This window comes from Dendrobates tinctorius, unplaced genomic scaffold (assembly GCF_039654945.1).
Source record: "Dendrobates tinctorius isolate UK_male_01 unplaced genomic scaffold, ASM3965494v1 ptg000104l, whole genome shotgun sequence".
Taxonomy (NCBI): domain Eukaryota; kingdom Metazoa; phylum Chordata; class Amphibia; order Anura; family Dendrobatidae; genus Dendrobates; species Dendrobates tinctorius.
The window spans coordinates 6,142,729-6,159,996 of NW_027361772.1; the positions used below are offsets into that span (position 1 = coordinate 6,142,729).

Below are 17,268 nucleotides of genomic sequence, written 5' to 3' on the forward strand. Positions count from 1 at the left end.
CATTTGGAAGCTGTTGCTGTGGACCCACAACATGCAGTCAAAGAAGCTCTCAATTGAAGAGAAACAGACCATCATTAGGCTGAAAAGCTAGGTAGATAGATAAGTCAGAGAGATAGCAGAAATGTTAGGAGTGGTCAAATCTACAGTTTAGTACATTCTGCAAAAAAAAGGGCACACTAATGAGCTTGGGAACTCAATTGGCCTGGATGTACATGAAAGACAACAGTGGTGAATGACTGCAGAATCCTTTCCATGGTGATGGAAAAACCCTTCACAACATCCACTCAAATAAAGAACACTCTCCAGTAAGTAGATGTTTCAGTATCTAAGTCTACCATAAGAGAAGACTTCATGAGAGCAAATACAGAGGGTTCATCACAAGGTGCAGACCATTATTCAGCCTTAAAAATAGAAAGGTCAGATTGGACTTTGCCAAAAAACATACAGAAGACAGCCCAGTTCTGGAAAAGCATTCTATGCACAGATAAGACAAAGATCAACCTGTAACAGAATGATGGGAAGAAGAACGTATGGAGAAGGCTTGGAATAGCTCACGATCCAATTCACAGCACATCTTCTGTAACACATGGTGGAGCAGTGTGGTGGTGCGGGCATGCATGGCTCCCAATGGCACTTTGTCGCTAGGGTTTATTGATGATGTGACTGAAGACAGATGCAGCCGGATGAATTATGAAGAGTACAGGGCGATACTTTCTGCTCATATTCAAGCAAATGCAGCAAGGTTGATTGGACAGCGCTTCACAGACAGATGGATAAAAACCCAAAACATACCACGAAAGCAACTCAGGAGTTTAAGGCAATGGCCGATTCAATCACCAGATCTTAACCCCATCGGGCAGCATTTCACATGCTTAAGACAAAATCAAGTCAGAAAGACCAAAAAACAACCGCAGAGTTTGGTGATGTTCATGGCTTCCAGACTTCAGGCAGCCATTGCCTGCAAAGCACTCTCCACAAAGTAAAAAATATATATATTATACAGTTAGGTCCAGAAATTTTTGTACAGTGACAGAATCTGCATGACGCTATTTTCGATTTAAAATGAAACAACTGAGATGAAATTGAAGTATAGACTTTTAGATTCAATTAAAGGGATTATATATACTGTATGTATACTACTGTTCAAAATTTTGGGGTCACCCAGACAATTTTGTGTTTTCCATGAAACCTCATACTTTTATTAATCAAATGAGTTGCCAAATGAATTTAAAATCTAGTCCAGACATTGACAAGGTTCGAAAAAAGATTTTTATTTGAAATAATAATTTTCTCCTTCAAACTTTGCTTTAGTCAAAGAATGCTCCCTTTGCAGCAATTACAGCATTGCAGACCTTTGGCATTCTAGCAGTTAATTTGCTGAGGTAATCTGGAGAAATTTCACCCCATGCTTCCAGAAGCCCCTCCCACATGTTGGTTTGGCTTGATGAGCACTTTTTGCGCACCATACGGTCAAGCTGCTCCCACAACAGCTCAGTGGGGTTGAGATCTGGGGACGGCACTGGCCACTCCATTACAGATAGAATACCAGCTGCCTGCTTCTTCCCTAAATTGTTCTTGCATAATTTGGAGGTGTGCTTTGGGTCATTGTCCTGTTGTAGGATGAAATTGCCTCCAATCAAGCGCTGTCCACAGGGTATGGCATGGCATTTCAAAATGGCCTTCCTAATTCACTTATTCACAATCCCTTTTACCTTGTACAAATCTCCCACTTTACCAGCACCAAAGCAACCCCAGACCATCACATTACCTCCACCATGCTTGACAGATGGCGTCAGGCACTCTTCCAGCGTCTTTTCAGTTGTTCTACGTCTCACAAATGTTCTTCAGTGTGATCCATACACCTCAAACTTTGATTCGTCTGTCCATAACACTTTTTTCCAATCTTCCTCTGTCCAATGTCGGTGTTCTTTTGCCCATATTAATCTTTTCCTTTTATGAGCCAGTCTCAGTTATGGCCTTTTCTTTGCCTCTCTGCCCTGAAGGCCAGCATCCCGGAGTCGTCTCTTCACTGTAGACGTTGGCACTGGCGTTTTGCGTGTACTATTTAATGAAGCTGCCAGTTGAGGACCTGTGAGGCGTTGATTTCTCAAATGTACTTGTCTTGTTGCTCAGTTGTGCGGCGGGGCCTCCCACTTCTCTTTCTACTCTGGTTAGAGCCTGTTTGTGCTCTCCTCTGAAGGGAGTAGTACACACCGTTGTAGGAAATCTTCAGTTCTTGGCAGTTTCTCTCATGGAATAGCCTTCATTTCTAAGAACAAGAATAGACTGTTGAGTTTCACATTAAAGTTCTTTTTTTCTGGCCATTTTGAGAGTTTAATGGAACCAACAAATGTAATACTCCAGATTCTCAACTAGCTCAAAGGAAGGTCAGGTTTATAGCTTCTCTAATCAGCCAAACTGTTTTCAGCTGTGCCAACGTACTTACACAAGGGTTTTCAAAGGTATTCTAACCACCCAGTAGCCTTCTTACACAGTTGGCAAACACAAAGTACCATAAGAACACTGGAGTGATGGTTGTTGGAAATGGGCCTCTAAACACCTACAGTGGGGCAAAAAAGTATTTAGTCAGTCAGCAATAGTGCAAGTTCCACCACTTAAAAAGATGAGAGGCGTCTGTAATTTACATCATAGGTAGACCTCAACTATGGGAGACAAACTGAGAAAAAAAAATCCAGAAAATCACATTGTCTGTTTTTTTTTCATTTTATTTGCATATTATGGTGGAAAATAAGTATTTGGTCAGAAACAAAATTTAATCTCAATACTTTGTGATATATCCTTTGTTGGCAATGACAGAGGTCAAACGCTTTCTGTAAGTCTTCACAAGGTTGCCACACACTGTTGTTGGTATGTTGGCCCATTCCTCCATGCAGATCTCCTCTAGAGCAGTGATGTTTTTGGCTTTTCGCTTGGCAACACGGACTTTCAACTCCCTCCAAAGGTTTTCTATAGGGTTGAGATCTGGAGACTGGCTAGGCCACTCCAGGACCTTGAAATGCTCCTTACGAAGCCACTCCTTCGTTGCCCTGGCGGTGTGCTTTGGATCATTGTCATGTTGAAAGACCCAGCCACGTTTCATCATCAATGCCCTTGCTGATGGAAGGAGGTTTGCACTCAAAATCTCACGATACATGGCCCCATTCATTCTTTCATGTACCCGGATCAGTCGTCCTGGCCCCTTTGCAGAGAAACAGCCCCAAAGCATGATGTTTCCACCACCATGCTTTACAGTAGGTATGGTGTTTGATGTATGCAACTCAGTATTCTTTTTCCTCCAAACACGACAAGTTGTGTTTCTACCAAACAGTTCCAGTTTGGTTTCATCAGACCATAGGACATTCTCCCAAAACTCCTCTGGATCATCCAAATGCTCTCTAGCAAACTTCAGACGGGCCCGGACATGTACAGGCTTAAGCAGTGGGACACGTCTGGCACTGCAGGATCTGAGTCCATGGTGGCGTAGTGTGTTACTTATGGTAGGCCTTGTTACATTGGTCCCAGCTCTCTGCAGTTCATTCACTAGGTCCCCCTGCGTGGTTCTGGGATTTTTGCTCACCGTTCTTGTGATCATTCTGACCCCACGGGGTGGGATTTTGCGTGGAGCACCAGATCGAGGGAGATTATCAGTGGTCTTGTATGTCTTCCATTTTCTAATTATTGCTCCCACAGTTGATTTCTTCACTCCAAGCTGGTTGGCTATTGCAGATTCAGTCTTCCCAGCCTGGTGCAGGGCTACAATTTTGTTTCTGGTGTCCTTTGACAGCTCTTTGGTCTTCACCATAGTGGAGTTTGGAGTCAGACTGTTTGAGGGTGTGCACAGGTGTCTTTTTATACTGATAACAAGTTTAAACAGGTGCCATTACTACAGGTAATGAGTGGAGGAAAGAGGAGACTCTTAAAGAAGAAGTTACAGGTCTGTGAGAGCCAGAAATCTTGATTGCTTGTTTCTGACCAAATACCGTATATACTCGAGTATAAGCCGACCCCCCTAATTTTGCCACAAAAAAACTGGGAAAACTTATTGACTCGAGTATAAGCCTAGGGTGGGAAATGCTCCATAGATTATTCCCCATTAGCTGCCCCATAAGAAGCTCCATAGATTATTCCCCCATATACTGTCCCCATAAGAAGCTCCATAGATTATTCCCCCATATGCTGCCCCCATTAGAAGCTCCATATTGTTCCCCCATATACTGCCCCCATTAGAAGCTCCATTTTGTTCCCCCATGTGCTGCCCCCATTAGAAGCTCCATTTTGTTCCCCCATGTGCTGCCCCCATTAGAAGCTCCTTAAGATTATTCCCCCATGGGCTGCTGCTGCTGCAGCATGTAAAAATAAAAAAATGACATACTCACCTCTCCGTCGCTGGGTGTCAGATTCTCACCTGTCCTGCGTCCATGGCTGCTCCCCGCTATCTGCCACGTCATCGGTCAGTGACGTTCAGACTGCAGGGGGCGCGGCGCCCACTAACCACGTCACCGCGCCCTCTGCTGTCTGAAGTCACTGACCGATGACAGACAGCAGCAAGCACCATGGACGCAGGACAGGTGAGTATTGCTATACTTACCCGTCCTGACTTTGTGTCTTGAGCCCCCAGCTTCTCCGCGCTCTCTCTTCCTGCCTTCAGCGGTCACGTGGTGCCGCTCATTAAAACTCATGAATATGCGCATATTCATGAGTTTTAATGAGCGGCACCACGTGACCGCTGAAGGCAGGAAGAGAGAGCACGGGGAGAAGCTGGGGGCTCAAGAGACAGTGTCAGGACGGGTAAGTATGACCTGACACCCCCGTCCCCCTTCCCCTCTGACCCCCCGGTGTATATGACTCGAATATAAGCCGAGAGGGGGACTTTCAGCCCAAAAAAACGGGCTGAAAATCTCGGCTTATATTCGAGTATATACGGTACTTATTTTCCACCATAATATGCAAATAAAATGAAAAAAAAACAGACAATGTGATTTTCTGGATTTTTTTTTCTCAGTTTGTCTCCCATAGTTGAGGTCTACCTATGATGTAAATTACAGACGCCTCTCATCTTTTTAAGTGGTGGAACTTGCACTATTGCTGACTGACTAAATACTTTTTTGCCCCACTGTATGAAGATATTGCATTACAAACCAGATGTTTGCAGCTAGAATAGTCATTTACCACATTATCAATGTATAGAGTGTATTTCTGAATCATTTAATGTTAGCTTCATTGGAAAAACTGTGCTTTTCTTTCAAAAATAAGGACATTTCTAAGTGACCCTAAACTTTTGAACGGTAGTGTATATATGCACAATTTAGCTAATGAGAGAGAGATTTTTGTCCACTAATGAGTCACTTCTCCTCCTCCAACTCCTGAACTCAGAATTTATTCTGAAATGAGAAAAAAAAGGTTCAAACCCATTTTCTCATAAGACGGACGGTCAGCTCCCTGTGAGATAAGATTATATATTCCTATTAAAGTCTATGGAGAGGGGAGAAGCAGAGACAGAGAAGTCGGGATACAGCAGTTTTCTAGTATTTCTCGCTCTCAAATGCTGGATTCACACCTACACTGCTGAGTACTGCTGTATAATGTTCTCCATGCTGTTGTTGGTTGTATTCTATAGAGACAAGGTAGCAGGAATTCCCCATACCTGTGTGTGCTGTGTATGGGAGACACCATTCCAGCTAGCTTTCATTATTGTTCACGGTTATGCACCGATTTACCTTTATTTATTTATTTTGCCTCACAGCTTATCGTCTTCACTCCAAAATCTCTCCTTCGTCATCCTGAAGCAAGGTCAAGTTTCGACGAGATGATATCAGGTGAGATGGATTGTCATGCATAATGAGCTTTTTAGATATTTTACCAAATATGTAAAGCCTCGCTACTAAAAGTAAATGCGTCCTCTGCACGGAGCATGCCTAACATTCATGATAATTATATTTATACTAGATGGAGGGCCGATGCTATAGCATCGGGAGGGCGATAATGTCACAATGAGGGCAGGCTTTGCAGCGTTGAGAATCTCTCCCCCCTCCATGTGCTCACCCACCTATCCACACCCTCTTTCCCCATGTGCTGACTTCTCCTGTCTGTGCTCTCTTCTTTGACCTGTCTACCCCATGTGCTATCCCCCTTGTCTGCTGTCTCTCTCCTTCCTGTGCTGTGTTCTCCTCTCATGTGCTGTCCTGTTAGAGCTGTCTCCCCCCTGTGCTCTGTCTCTCTTACCCCTGTGTCTGACCGTGTACAGAATGTACCACAGCTCCTGGGCAGGGGAGGAAGCAAAAGACAATACTGACATTACAGCAGGCGATCGCAGAGGATACATTTTGTGAGGTAAAATATTGTTTAAAAACAGTCAGTGAAATATTTTACCTCACAGAATGAATTCTCTGTGGTCCCCTGCTGTAATGTCAGTATTGTCTTTTGCTTCCTCCCCTGCCCAGGAGATGTGGTATGCTCCGTACACGGTCAGACACAGACAATTTTTAAAATCAACTTTTGTTCATGGGAAAACCCTTTTAATGTGACCGGCTTCCTCTGCCTGTAGACACGTCGCGCATCTGCCGCCGGGATCAGCCGAATGGTTCACTGTGCCCACGCGGAATTCGCACAGGCGCAGTGCTACGGTGTTCTGGTGGTACTGCGCAAGAGGCTGCGTGAGAGTGTGTGTGTGGTGCGACGGTGTTCCGGTGGTGTTACCGCACAATAGGTTGGTACCAGCAGCAGTTTCCATATTGAGACACCCATCACTTGGGTGTCCCAGTATGGTGGTTGGTGAACTTCCTCCGCTTTGAATTCTGGGATACGGTGACATCTGGACAGAACAGGAAATGAAAACATTACAAGGCAATTATATAAATAGATAGCGCCAACATATTCAGTCCAGATATAGTTAATAATAATTTTATTTCTATAGCGCCAACATATTCCGCAGCACTTTAGTTACTGTAGAAGTCAGCAAATGTCTCCAGACTGTTGTCTCTATGGTCCATGTAAAGAGCTGCAGTATATGTTGGTGCTATATAAATAAAATTATTACTTAGTGGCTAATGTAAATCAACTCTGTTACAGGATATCACAAAAATGAGTACACCCCTCACATTTTTGTGAATTTTTTTTTTTAAACAATCATTTTTAACATACGTACAGAAATGTACATTCAAAAACATTTTCTTAGCTTACAGATTCTTAATTTCAGTTTTGATTATCACATTACAATTTGTAAGTTCAAATTAATATTTTATTATATTATTTAATGGGACAGCACTGGAGATATGTCACTTTGATGCAATGTAAGTGTACAGCTTGTATAACAGTGTAAATTTGGTGTACCCTCTAAGTAACTCAACACAGCCATTAAAGTCTAAACCGCTGGGACAAAAGTGAGTGCATCCCTAAGTGAAAATGACCAAATTGTGCCCAATAAGCCATTTTCCCCCACTGGTGTCATGTGACTCATTAGTGCTACAAGGTCTCAGGTGTGAATGAGGAGCAGGTTTGGTAAATTTGGTGTTATCACTCTCGCACTCTCTGGTCCCTGGAAGTTCATCATGGCTCCTCATGGCAAAGAACGCCTCGAGGATCTTAAAAAAATAATTGTTTCTCTATGAAAAGATGGCTTAGGCTTAGAGTTGAGCGACTTTGGTCGGATCGGGTTTCGTGAAACCCGAATGAAACAAAATAAGTTTCAGATGAAACTCGTCCGACTAGAGCAAAACAAAGTCGGAGTTTCGTCCGAAACCCGACCCCAATGCAAGTCAATGGGAAATAAAAGTCAGACGAAACTCCGACTTTTTTTGCTCTAGTCGGATGAGTTTCATCTGAAACTTATTTTGTTTCATTCGGGTTTCACGAAACCCGATCCGACCAAAGTCGCTCAACTCTACTTAGGCTATAAGAAGATTGGCAACACCCTGAAATGTGGCTTCTCCGTGCTGGCCAAGATCTTACAGCAGTGTAACAAGACAAGTTCCACTCAGAACAGGCCTCACCATGATTGAGTGCACGTGCTCAGCGTCATATCCAGAGGTTGTCTTTTCACAATTGACACATGAGTGCTACCAGCATTGCTGCAGAGGTTAAAGGAGTGGGGTGGGGGTCCTCCTGTCAGTACTCAAACCATACGCCGAACACTGCATCAAATTGGTCTGCATGGCTGTCGTCCTAGAAGGAAGCATCTTCTAAAAATGTTACACAAGAATGCCAGCAGACAGTTTGCTGAAGACAAGCAGACTAAAGACATGGATTGCTGGAACCATGTCTTGTAGTCTGATGAGACCAAGATAAAATTATTTGGTTCAGATGGTGTCAAGTGTGTGTGGCAGCAACTAGACGAGGAGCGCACAAATAAGTGTGTCTTGCCTACAGTCAAGCATGGTGGTGGGAATGTCATGGTTTGGGTCTGCATTTGTGCTGCCGGCTGTGGGGAGCTACAGGTCAATGAGGGAACCATCAATGCCAACATGTTCTGTGACATACTGAAGCTGAGCATGATCCTCTACCTTTGGAAACTGGGCCGGAGGGCAAAATTCCAACCTGATATTGACCCCAAACGCCCCTCCAAGATGACCATTGCAATGCCAAAGAAACTGAGGGTAAAGGACTGTCCAAGCATGCCTCCAGACCTAAACCCTATTGAGCATCTGTGGGCCATCCTCATACGGAAGGTGGATGAGCTCAAGGTCTCTAACATCCACAAGCTCCGTGATGTTGTCATGGAATGAAGATTCCAGTGGAGGAAGGTTCTAGTGACCTCCATGCCCAAGAGAGTTAAGGCAGAGCTTGAAAATATTGGGGGCCACACTAAATATTGACACTTTGGGCACAATTTACCCATTTTTTACTTAGGCGTGTACTCACTTTTGTTGCCAGTGGTTTAGACATTAATGGCTTAAACTTACAATGTTAAGCTGTGCACTGACTACCTTACATTGTCTCAGTGTCAGATCTCCAGTGTTGTCGCATGAAAGGATATAATAAAATATTTATAAAAATGTCTGGGGTGTACTCACTTTTGTGATATACTGTAAGTCTGTTAATTAGCTCCGGCAAGATGACCGCCACCATAATAATGTACCAAAAACAGAACAGAAACAGATTTGTCACTGTCGATTAATGGTTTCCATTGCTGAAAAAAATAATTGGTCATGAATTCCCTTTAGCGGAGTATTTTCATCTGCCTGATCGGTGGGCGTCCCACCTCTGGGACCACCCTTTAGTCATCCAGATGCACTAGGGGGGCTCTTGCCGACCCTCTCCTTTTAGGTGGTTGGTAATTACCGAAAGCCACTGAACCGCCTTTCGGCCAATATTTGAGGGCTCCAGAGGTGGGACCTGCACCTGTGAGGGAGTTTTGGAAGATTGTGGATGTTTTTGAGATAGTAATACCTCTCTCTTTTTTTTTTTTTTTTTTTTTTTTTTTTATAATAATCTTTTTATTTTTATATAGCGCTAACATATTCCACAGCGCTTTACAGTTTGCACACATTATCATCACTGTCCCCGATGGGGCTCACAATCTAAATTCCCTATCAGTATGTCTTTGGAGTGTGGGAGGAAACCGGAGAACCCGGAGGATACCCACACAAACACGGGGAGAACATACAAACTCCTTGCAGATGTTGTCCTTGGTGGGATTCGAACCACTGAGCCACCGTGCTGCCCATCGAGAGATAAATCTTCTATATATGCCACATGATTTATCTGATTATGTTCCATATATTATCTGATCAGAATGGGTACCAGTCACCATCGTCTCATTTCAGGCACACACTTTCAAAGAGTTATCCCAGACGCCGGGCCCGCGTCCCAGAACCCTGCCGGAGTGAAGCGCATAGTCTTCTGCACAGGAAAAGTGTACTACGACCTGACCAAAGAGCGCAGCACCCGAGAAATGGAGGCAGAGGTGGCCATTACCCGTGTGGAGCAGGTATGAGAAGCTCACTAGTCTGCAAAGTGTAATTCTTATTCATGGCCAATACTTAGCGCAGAGACAGTTTCCTTACATGGATTACTTTGGTAATAGAAATGCCTTCTGTTTCTTTTTTTATATCTTATGTCTTCAGCTGTCTCCATTCCCATTCGACCTTCTGGAGATGGAAGTGAATAAGTACCCGAATGCAGATCTCGTTTGGTGCCAAGAGGAACACAAAAATCAGGGTTATTACGATTACGTGAAGCCAAGATTACGCACCACAATCCACCGCAATAAGCCTGTCTGGTAGGTATGGAGTCTCCACCATGTGTGTTGCAAAAGGTGAAAGCCACAGCATAAGTGGCCATACTTCGGAGGTCAGATCTGCAGCCGCAGGATACATTGTGGGGTTCCTCCGCAGCGTGTTGAGTTGGCCATACATATTTGTCCGACAAACAGACATTTTTTTCGACTCTCCCTTTTGGGAGAGAGCAGAAAAGCCGCAGCCTGACTCCTCTGGCAGAGGCCAAACCCCTCTGATTACTAAAGGATCGGTGGTGAAATTCCATCTGCCTATGCAAGTCTTCACATCATCTGTCGTGGGGCCACCATACACATCAATTGAAACCGGTCCTGCTGAAATAATCAGGTGTGGCCAACATTCGCCTAATGTCTGTGGAGACCTTTAGGCGGCTGCCATTCCAGGGATTCATGCAATTAAAGGGAACCTGTCATTTGATTTGTGCTGCCCAAACCATTAATCAGAGTTCGGCAGCACAATTGCCGGAGCGTTCTTAAAAAAGAGACTATTCCGACACTGGCTCTCCACGTCCCTTTACAAGTGATTGACAGGTCTCTCCCGATGTACACACTTGAGTGACATGTCAATCAACCAGAGCGATTCCACACTTCATACTATCTCTGAAACACCAGCGCTCCGATTCATACTGCCTCTGGTTTGGGTAGCATAACTCAAGTGATGGGTTCCCTTTAAACTCCTAACATGCTGCCCACTTACCATTAGTGGTATGGTAAGAAAGTAAATTATAAGTCTGCTAAAACTTACATTCCTCTTCTCCAGGTACGCCGGCCGCGAACCTGCAGCCGCCCCAGCCACCGGCAACAAGAAAACCCACATGACAGAGCTGAAGCGATTCCTGGATACCGCTTTCAAACTGGATGCATTTAAGGGCCTCTCTTAGACCGGCACCCGTTTACCCCTTCCTTCTGCACTCCCCATCTGCCATCCATACACTCACTGTGGCCATCCTCTCCTCTCTTTGCTTTTTTTTTACCCGGCCATAGAAAAATTCCAGGTAGCGGCTCACTGCTGCCTTGCAACCACCCACCATTAAATGGTTTTAAAGGGGCAAAACAAGCAGGAATTTAGTCTCTTCCAAAGGGCGAGAATATAAAAGAGCAGCTCTGCATATACCTTGTGTATGTGAACTTGATGTGTACGGGGGGGGGGGGCGCGCTGGTTTTAATATTTAAACATGAGAACTGTGGCAATCATACCTGTGTATTACCCATACTTCTGCTCCCATAGACCTGGGACATGATTTGGGCGGTCATGCAATATTTTTTTAAAGTCACATTTTATATAAGTAAATACGTTTTACCCCCCCCCCTCCCCTTATGTAGTTAACCTCTTGTAATCTGGCTTCTTCCCGTATTAAAGGGGGTTCTACACTAATGTGCAATATCTCCGCTGGTCCCCCGGGGTCACGTCCTATACACGTGCATCTGACCTGTATTTGATGAGACGTGTTGTGGACATTACCCTGGGCGACCCATAAAGACATGACTGCAAGGGAGGTCAACGGAGGATCCCATTAAAGATCTGCAAAGTAACGACACAGTCTTGTCTGTCTATCTGTGTGTTAATTAACCCAAAGAATGGCAGGGAAAATATTCTGCCAGTGGACCCGCAGAAATGCCCCCCCCACTCTGTGTATTCTATAGGAAGAATCTGAATATTCCTTTTGCCTTAAAAAATAGAGGAAAAAAAAAAGTCTAACGATTTAAAGGGAAGTATTCATGTTGTCGTAGGTGTTACTGTTCTCTCTGGAGAGACTGATTTGACAGCTCGTATAGTGAACCACTTATTGTAGGCAACACCACACTATGTGTCAGATTAGACAGCAGCTGATTACTTCTTTAGCTTTTTATGTTTTATCAATTTTATCTGCCTTTTCCCAAGTTTCTTAAAGGGAACCCGTCACCTTGGAAAATGCTTTACAAACTGCAGACATAAGGTAATTTGCAGATAAATAGTATTAAAATGCTGCCCGGCCACCTTACTGAAAGTGCAGCTACCAGGAAAAAATTACGGTAACAGATTTCCTCCCAAGAGCCGCCGACTTTCAGTCATTTGGGCGGAGCCTGTAGCGTCTACAGTCATCGCTTACTATCCTGTGAGTCGAGCTGGAAGCCCGCCTCAGCACTTCGATTGACAGCTCATTCTGCACAAGTGTTGGTGTGTGCTTACAGCCATGGCTCATGACACTATCAGCGGTGGCTGCACCACTACCATGACTGAAAGCCGGCGGCTCATGGAGGAAGTAAGTATATTTTCTCGCAGTAGGCGCACTTTCATTAAGGAGGTCAGGTAGCATTGTTTACCTGCAGGTATACACCATTTTTCCAAGATGACCGGTTCCCTTAAAGAAGAACTACTAACGTCTATATTTAAAGTCACACCATTACTAGCAAAACATCAACTTTTATTTATATGGTAATAACCCTAAGAGCCCTTAAAGGGATTTTCCAGGATTATAGCAAAAGGAAATACATTTTTTTATGCCAATCAGCACTGTGATAAACTTCTCCGTCTGTTCCCTGGCATCTCAGAGTTACGGTAAGAGTAGAGGACGAATAGAAATTAATCCAGTTCCTTCTTTTTTTTTTTTTTTTAGTTTCTTACCTGTTCTAAAGTAAACTCTGGTTTCTGATTGGTTACTGTAATGTCCCTTTTTACAATTATACACTGCTAGAGCATTGAGACAGGAAGTGTTGTCTTAGGGACACAGGAAGAGCAGATCTTTGCAGTTGTCCTGATAACTCGGCACAACATTGAGGGATTTAGGTTCTTTTTATGTTAGTAAATATATGGTAATGTAGATTTGGTCCTTCTCCCTTATGGTCATGGCTGTGAGAACCAAATATGAAAAGTGCCCCAGCGTCCTTTTGCAAAAGTTTGAAGCTTCATTTTCCCTTATTGAGGCAAAGACATTCATTCATTTGGATGGAAACCATAAACCTGTTGCAGTTGCACGTGCCAAATTCCGACACGAGGCAGAGAGCGAGAGAGGAAGGGCAGTGAGAACGTTTCTTCGGAACCAAATGGGGGGAGAATTATAACCCAAGAGGCCACTGACACAAAGCAATCTTATTTATTTTGTTAAAATAAATAAAAAATATGTATACAGACAATGTCGTGGAAAATCTTTACCTGGAGTTTATTTGGTACATTTTGGGAAGGACGCAAAATGTGATTGTTTCCTGGAAAGCTGCGATGTTTTTTTTGTTTTGTTTTTTTAAGTAAATCTCTACCCTCCAGGACCATTTTTTCATCTAAGAGTATCCAAAATTCTTGATGAATAATTTAGAACGGATTTCTGATATATTTTTTTTTTTTATCCATATTCCATAGTATTAAATTATGAAATGTTGCTGCCTTCAGCCACCACTAGAGGGAGCTCACTGCATACTCATAGACAATAGACCGTATTGGTTTGTCTATGAGTGTGTAATGAGCTCCCTCTAGTGGTGGCTTAACGCAGCAAAATTTCATCATTTAATACTATGTCTACTTGGGAGTTTTGGATGGCTTGAGCCATCAAGACATAATTTACCCGTATGGCTATGCTGGGGATTTGAACATGTTTGAGATCTCCTACTTCCTTAATATGTTTTTTTGTTTGTTTTTTTTTTTAAATACAGTAATAAGTACAAAATATTAAACTAAAAAAAGTGATATGGTGTTAAAATTGGAGATTGACCCTTGCTGTTTTTTGAATCTATAAAGTGTTCAAGTTAGCTCTGGGTCATAAGATTTGTGTGTTAAAATCCCAATCACATATCTTCAGAGGCTTACGATGCTGCCGTATCCATCCCTTGTACTTTACAGTGCAGGTCCGCTTTCCAGTTATGTCCACTGTATATAGGGGGGAAAAAAGCCCTGTTAATACTGGTAAGTTGATTGCTTAAGCTCAACTTTCACTTCGTCAAAAACCACCTGTGTAGATCTTAGAAAATAAAAGACTAGCGTTCTAAACTCTCCAATCAAAATGAGCTCACTGATGGATTCTCCGTTAACTTATTCTGGAGCCATTGAAGGAAGCAAACAGTGCAATCATGTAAATGAAACCCAATATCAAAAATCTTTTTTAGCCAAAAATAAATGCATTGAAGAAAAATAACTGACCCTATCAAGTTGCCACATTATTAAATCCCCTACTAGAAGTCGTGAAACTGTGGAAGCAGAAATATCATTGGCAGGACTATCAGCTCAGTGTCGTCTATCCTCTTGGTTGTAGTGTTGTGGGAGCATATTCTGGACAACTTGGCATATTTTTGTCAAGCGAGTACAACAAGGCCTGGCACTTTCCATCATCTGTGAGCAATTTGAGAGATTTTTGGACTGATGCTCCATTACCCTAGGCTGAGGAAGTTGCGACTGAGCCAGTCTGCCTGGTTTTTCACTGTGCAACTTATGAGGACTGCTAAAGTCCAAACAAGATTTTTCTCTGCTCTGCTCAGATCCATCCGTACTCCCTGGAGAGATGAATGTATCGTGTTCCTCCCTACTGTGTGATATAAACACAGAGGGAATTTTGTCTGAATGACCATCAATTTGTTCTGTAACAGAGGAGTTACACAAGCCTGGCTGCCTTTAACTCTTTCATGTTGCAAGACGGGACTCATTGCCCTAGACCAGTGTTCCCCAACTCTGGTCGTCAAGAGCCACCAACAGGTCATGTTTTCAGGATTTCCTTAGTATTGCCCAAGTGGTACATGCATCATCTGCACAGGCAAGAATTCCATCACCTGGGCAATACTAAGGGAATCTTGAAAACATGACCTGTTGGTGGCTCTTGAGGACTGGAGTTGAGGAACACTGCTCTTGACAATGGGCCTCTTAATCTTGGGTTCCAACATCGAAGGTCAAACTGGTTGAGGGAGGGATAAAAGAGAGCTCGCTTGTGTGAGGCTGCTTGGCACTGACCAACCACCATAGATTTTTGTTGGTGTCCAAAAGAATAGGTATCCGGTCCTAAGAGTATTAGGCTCACCTTGTGAAGTGGACCCACTACTCTCGAAACTAGAGTCTTGAATAGCCATCTGAAGTCTGTCGTTGGAGGCCTTACAAGGCTTATGGCGATGATGCCACATTCCAGGCAACCTTTAATGCCCAACCTGGAGCTCAACAGAGGATAGTGGACCGAAGTGAAGGGAGCAAAACCTGGACCTAGGACAGGTGTGTAAGAATGAGACTGTTGCAAATAGGTAATCATGTGCTGCTTCCAGAAATGCCGTTACAAGACCCAAGCACATTAACCTCACAGTGCATAGAGATGTAGGACTGGCTTAACAGGGTCTTGATTTTTCTACTAGAATTTCCACTCAAAATGGTGACCGTCTCAAGTCATGAAAGGGGGGACCTCAAGACACTTGAGGTCTTGAGAAGAACTTGGGAAATTTTTCTTCATCCATGATGGAAGGAGGTTGATAGTCTTCCTCACATATAGACATAGACCTGATGAAAATTAACATGTCATATCCCATTGATAACTATTTCGCTGCCATCCTGTGGTCCATTGTACCAAAAGACACTGAAATAGATTTCTATTCCTCTATGTGAAGCAAGAACTTGCTTCAAAACACCTCCCTTGAAGAAGTCGTCCAACAAAAACACTATAGGATTTTCTAGTGAATTGATAAAGCATAACCCTCCTAATGATAAAAATTTCATTTGATGAAGTCTCTGAACATGCCGAGAAGTTCTCTTGGAATTGGAGGCTGTGAACATTCATGTTTTATTTTGGAAATAAAAAAAGACCAGATCTTTGTTTGAGAGAAGTTTAGGGAAAAATCTGCCACCTGACCCTTACTTCGAGACACCAGAAATGTGTTCAACTGAGGAAAGAGACTGGGCTGGAATGTAAGAGCTCTAATATTATTCATGGATGGATATTTCGTGGATATTCTTAATTCAGTGAGATTTTTTGACAGAAGTGGAAAAGGGCCATGTTCCTGGAGGTTATCTGAGGTATCAATAAGGAAGTCACTCAAATTCAACAGCACAGTGAACCCTTTTGAATTTTCGTATTTCTGCACCGTTTCTCGTCGTCAGCTTCCTGCAGCGCTTCCTGTGGAGAGACTAGCGTGGAGCCGGGCGGGAGGACGCAGGATCGCCTAGTGTGACAGGTAAGTAGCGACCCCCGTCCCCTGCGATGTCGCTGGTGAGATCTGCTTGTGTGGCAGCTCACTAGCGACCTCTTAGCAATGTACCAGCAATCCTGACCGCGTCATATCGCTGGTCGGGATCGCTGGTACATCGCTAAGTGTGACAGTACCGTAAAAGAATTTGGACTCTACCAATCCACAGAGTAACTAAAGGAGAAAATTCAAGACCCTTATTACATTCCCTAGCAGTGGTTAAACAACAAAGATCTCTCCTAGCGCAAGATGGATAATAAGGTATGAGGTCACAAAGGAACCCAAGGTAACCTCTTAGCAACTAAAGGCCTGTCTGAACATTAGCTATTGTTAATGTTCATGAGTCCATCATCAGAACACTAAGCGGCAATGGTGCGCATGTCAGGATAACAAAGAGAAAGCTACTGTTCTTCAAAAAGAACATTGGTGTCCATCTGCAATTTAGCTTGTTAAAGATCACCTGGACAAGCCAGAATGCTATTGGAACCATGTTTTGTGGACGGTGGACAGATCTCAATAAAATGGAGCTATATGCTTTAAATGGAGAAGCCTTATGAAAAACATTGTATTTCAGCAAAAAAAAATCCAACTCCTATTATTTACACAGAATATGGAAAATTCTCAACTGTTCATAAACTTTCAAGCACCAGTGTAAATCACTATAGACAACCTTACACTGGTATTTGATGCTTCATTTAATGTTCTTTCAGGAAAAATAGGGTGTGAATTTTCCATACGGATTTTCTGCTAGGAAAGTCCAAAGTATATTTCAGCAGCGGTATCATGTATAAAGTTTCACCTAATGTCGTAAAAGTATTGCATAAGGTATCAATAGCATAAAATGACCTGTAATGTGAATATTCAATCCGCGTGTCAGTTTATGCTGTAGATTTTCACAGTGGATTTCGATGCAA

The 17,268-nt window shown here is 43.2% G+C and overlaps 1 protein-coding gene across 3 annotated transcripts in view; it reads left to right on the forward strand.

Annotated features, from left to right (window-relative positions):
• OGDH (oxoglutarate dehydrogenase) overlaps positions 1–13,345 on the forward strand; it is a 68,300-nt gene extending 54,955 nt beyond the window's left edge. For all 3 annotated transcript variants that reach the window (XM_073588639.1, XM_073588637.1, XM_073588638.1), the window contains exons 20-23: positions 5,744–5,816; positions 9,762–9,925; positions 10,062–10,216; positions 10,992–13,345. In XM_073588639.1, coding sequence (XP_073444740.1) covers positions 5,744–5,816; positions 9,762–9,925; positions 10,062–10,216; positions 10,992–11,112 — 513 coding nt within the window. In that variant the 3' untranslated portion in view covers positions 11,113–13,345. The remainder of the gene's footprint in view (positions 1–5,743; positions 5,817–9,761; positions 9,926–10,061; positions 10,217–10,991) is intronic.
• Positions 13,346–17,268: the final 3,923 nt, after the last annotated feature.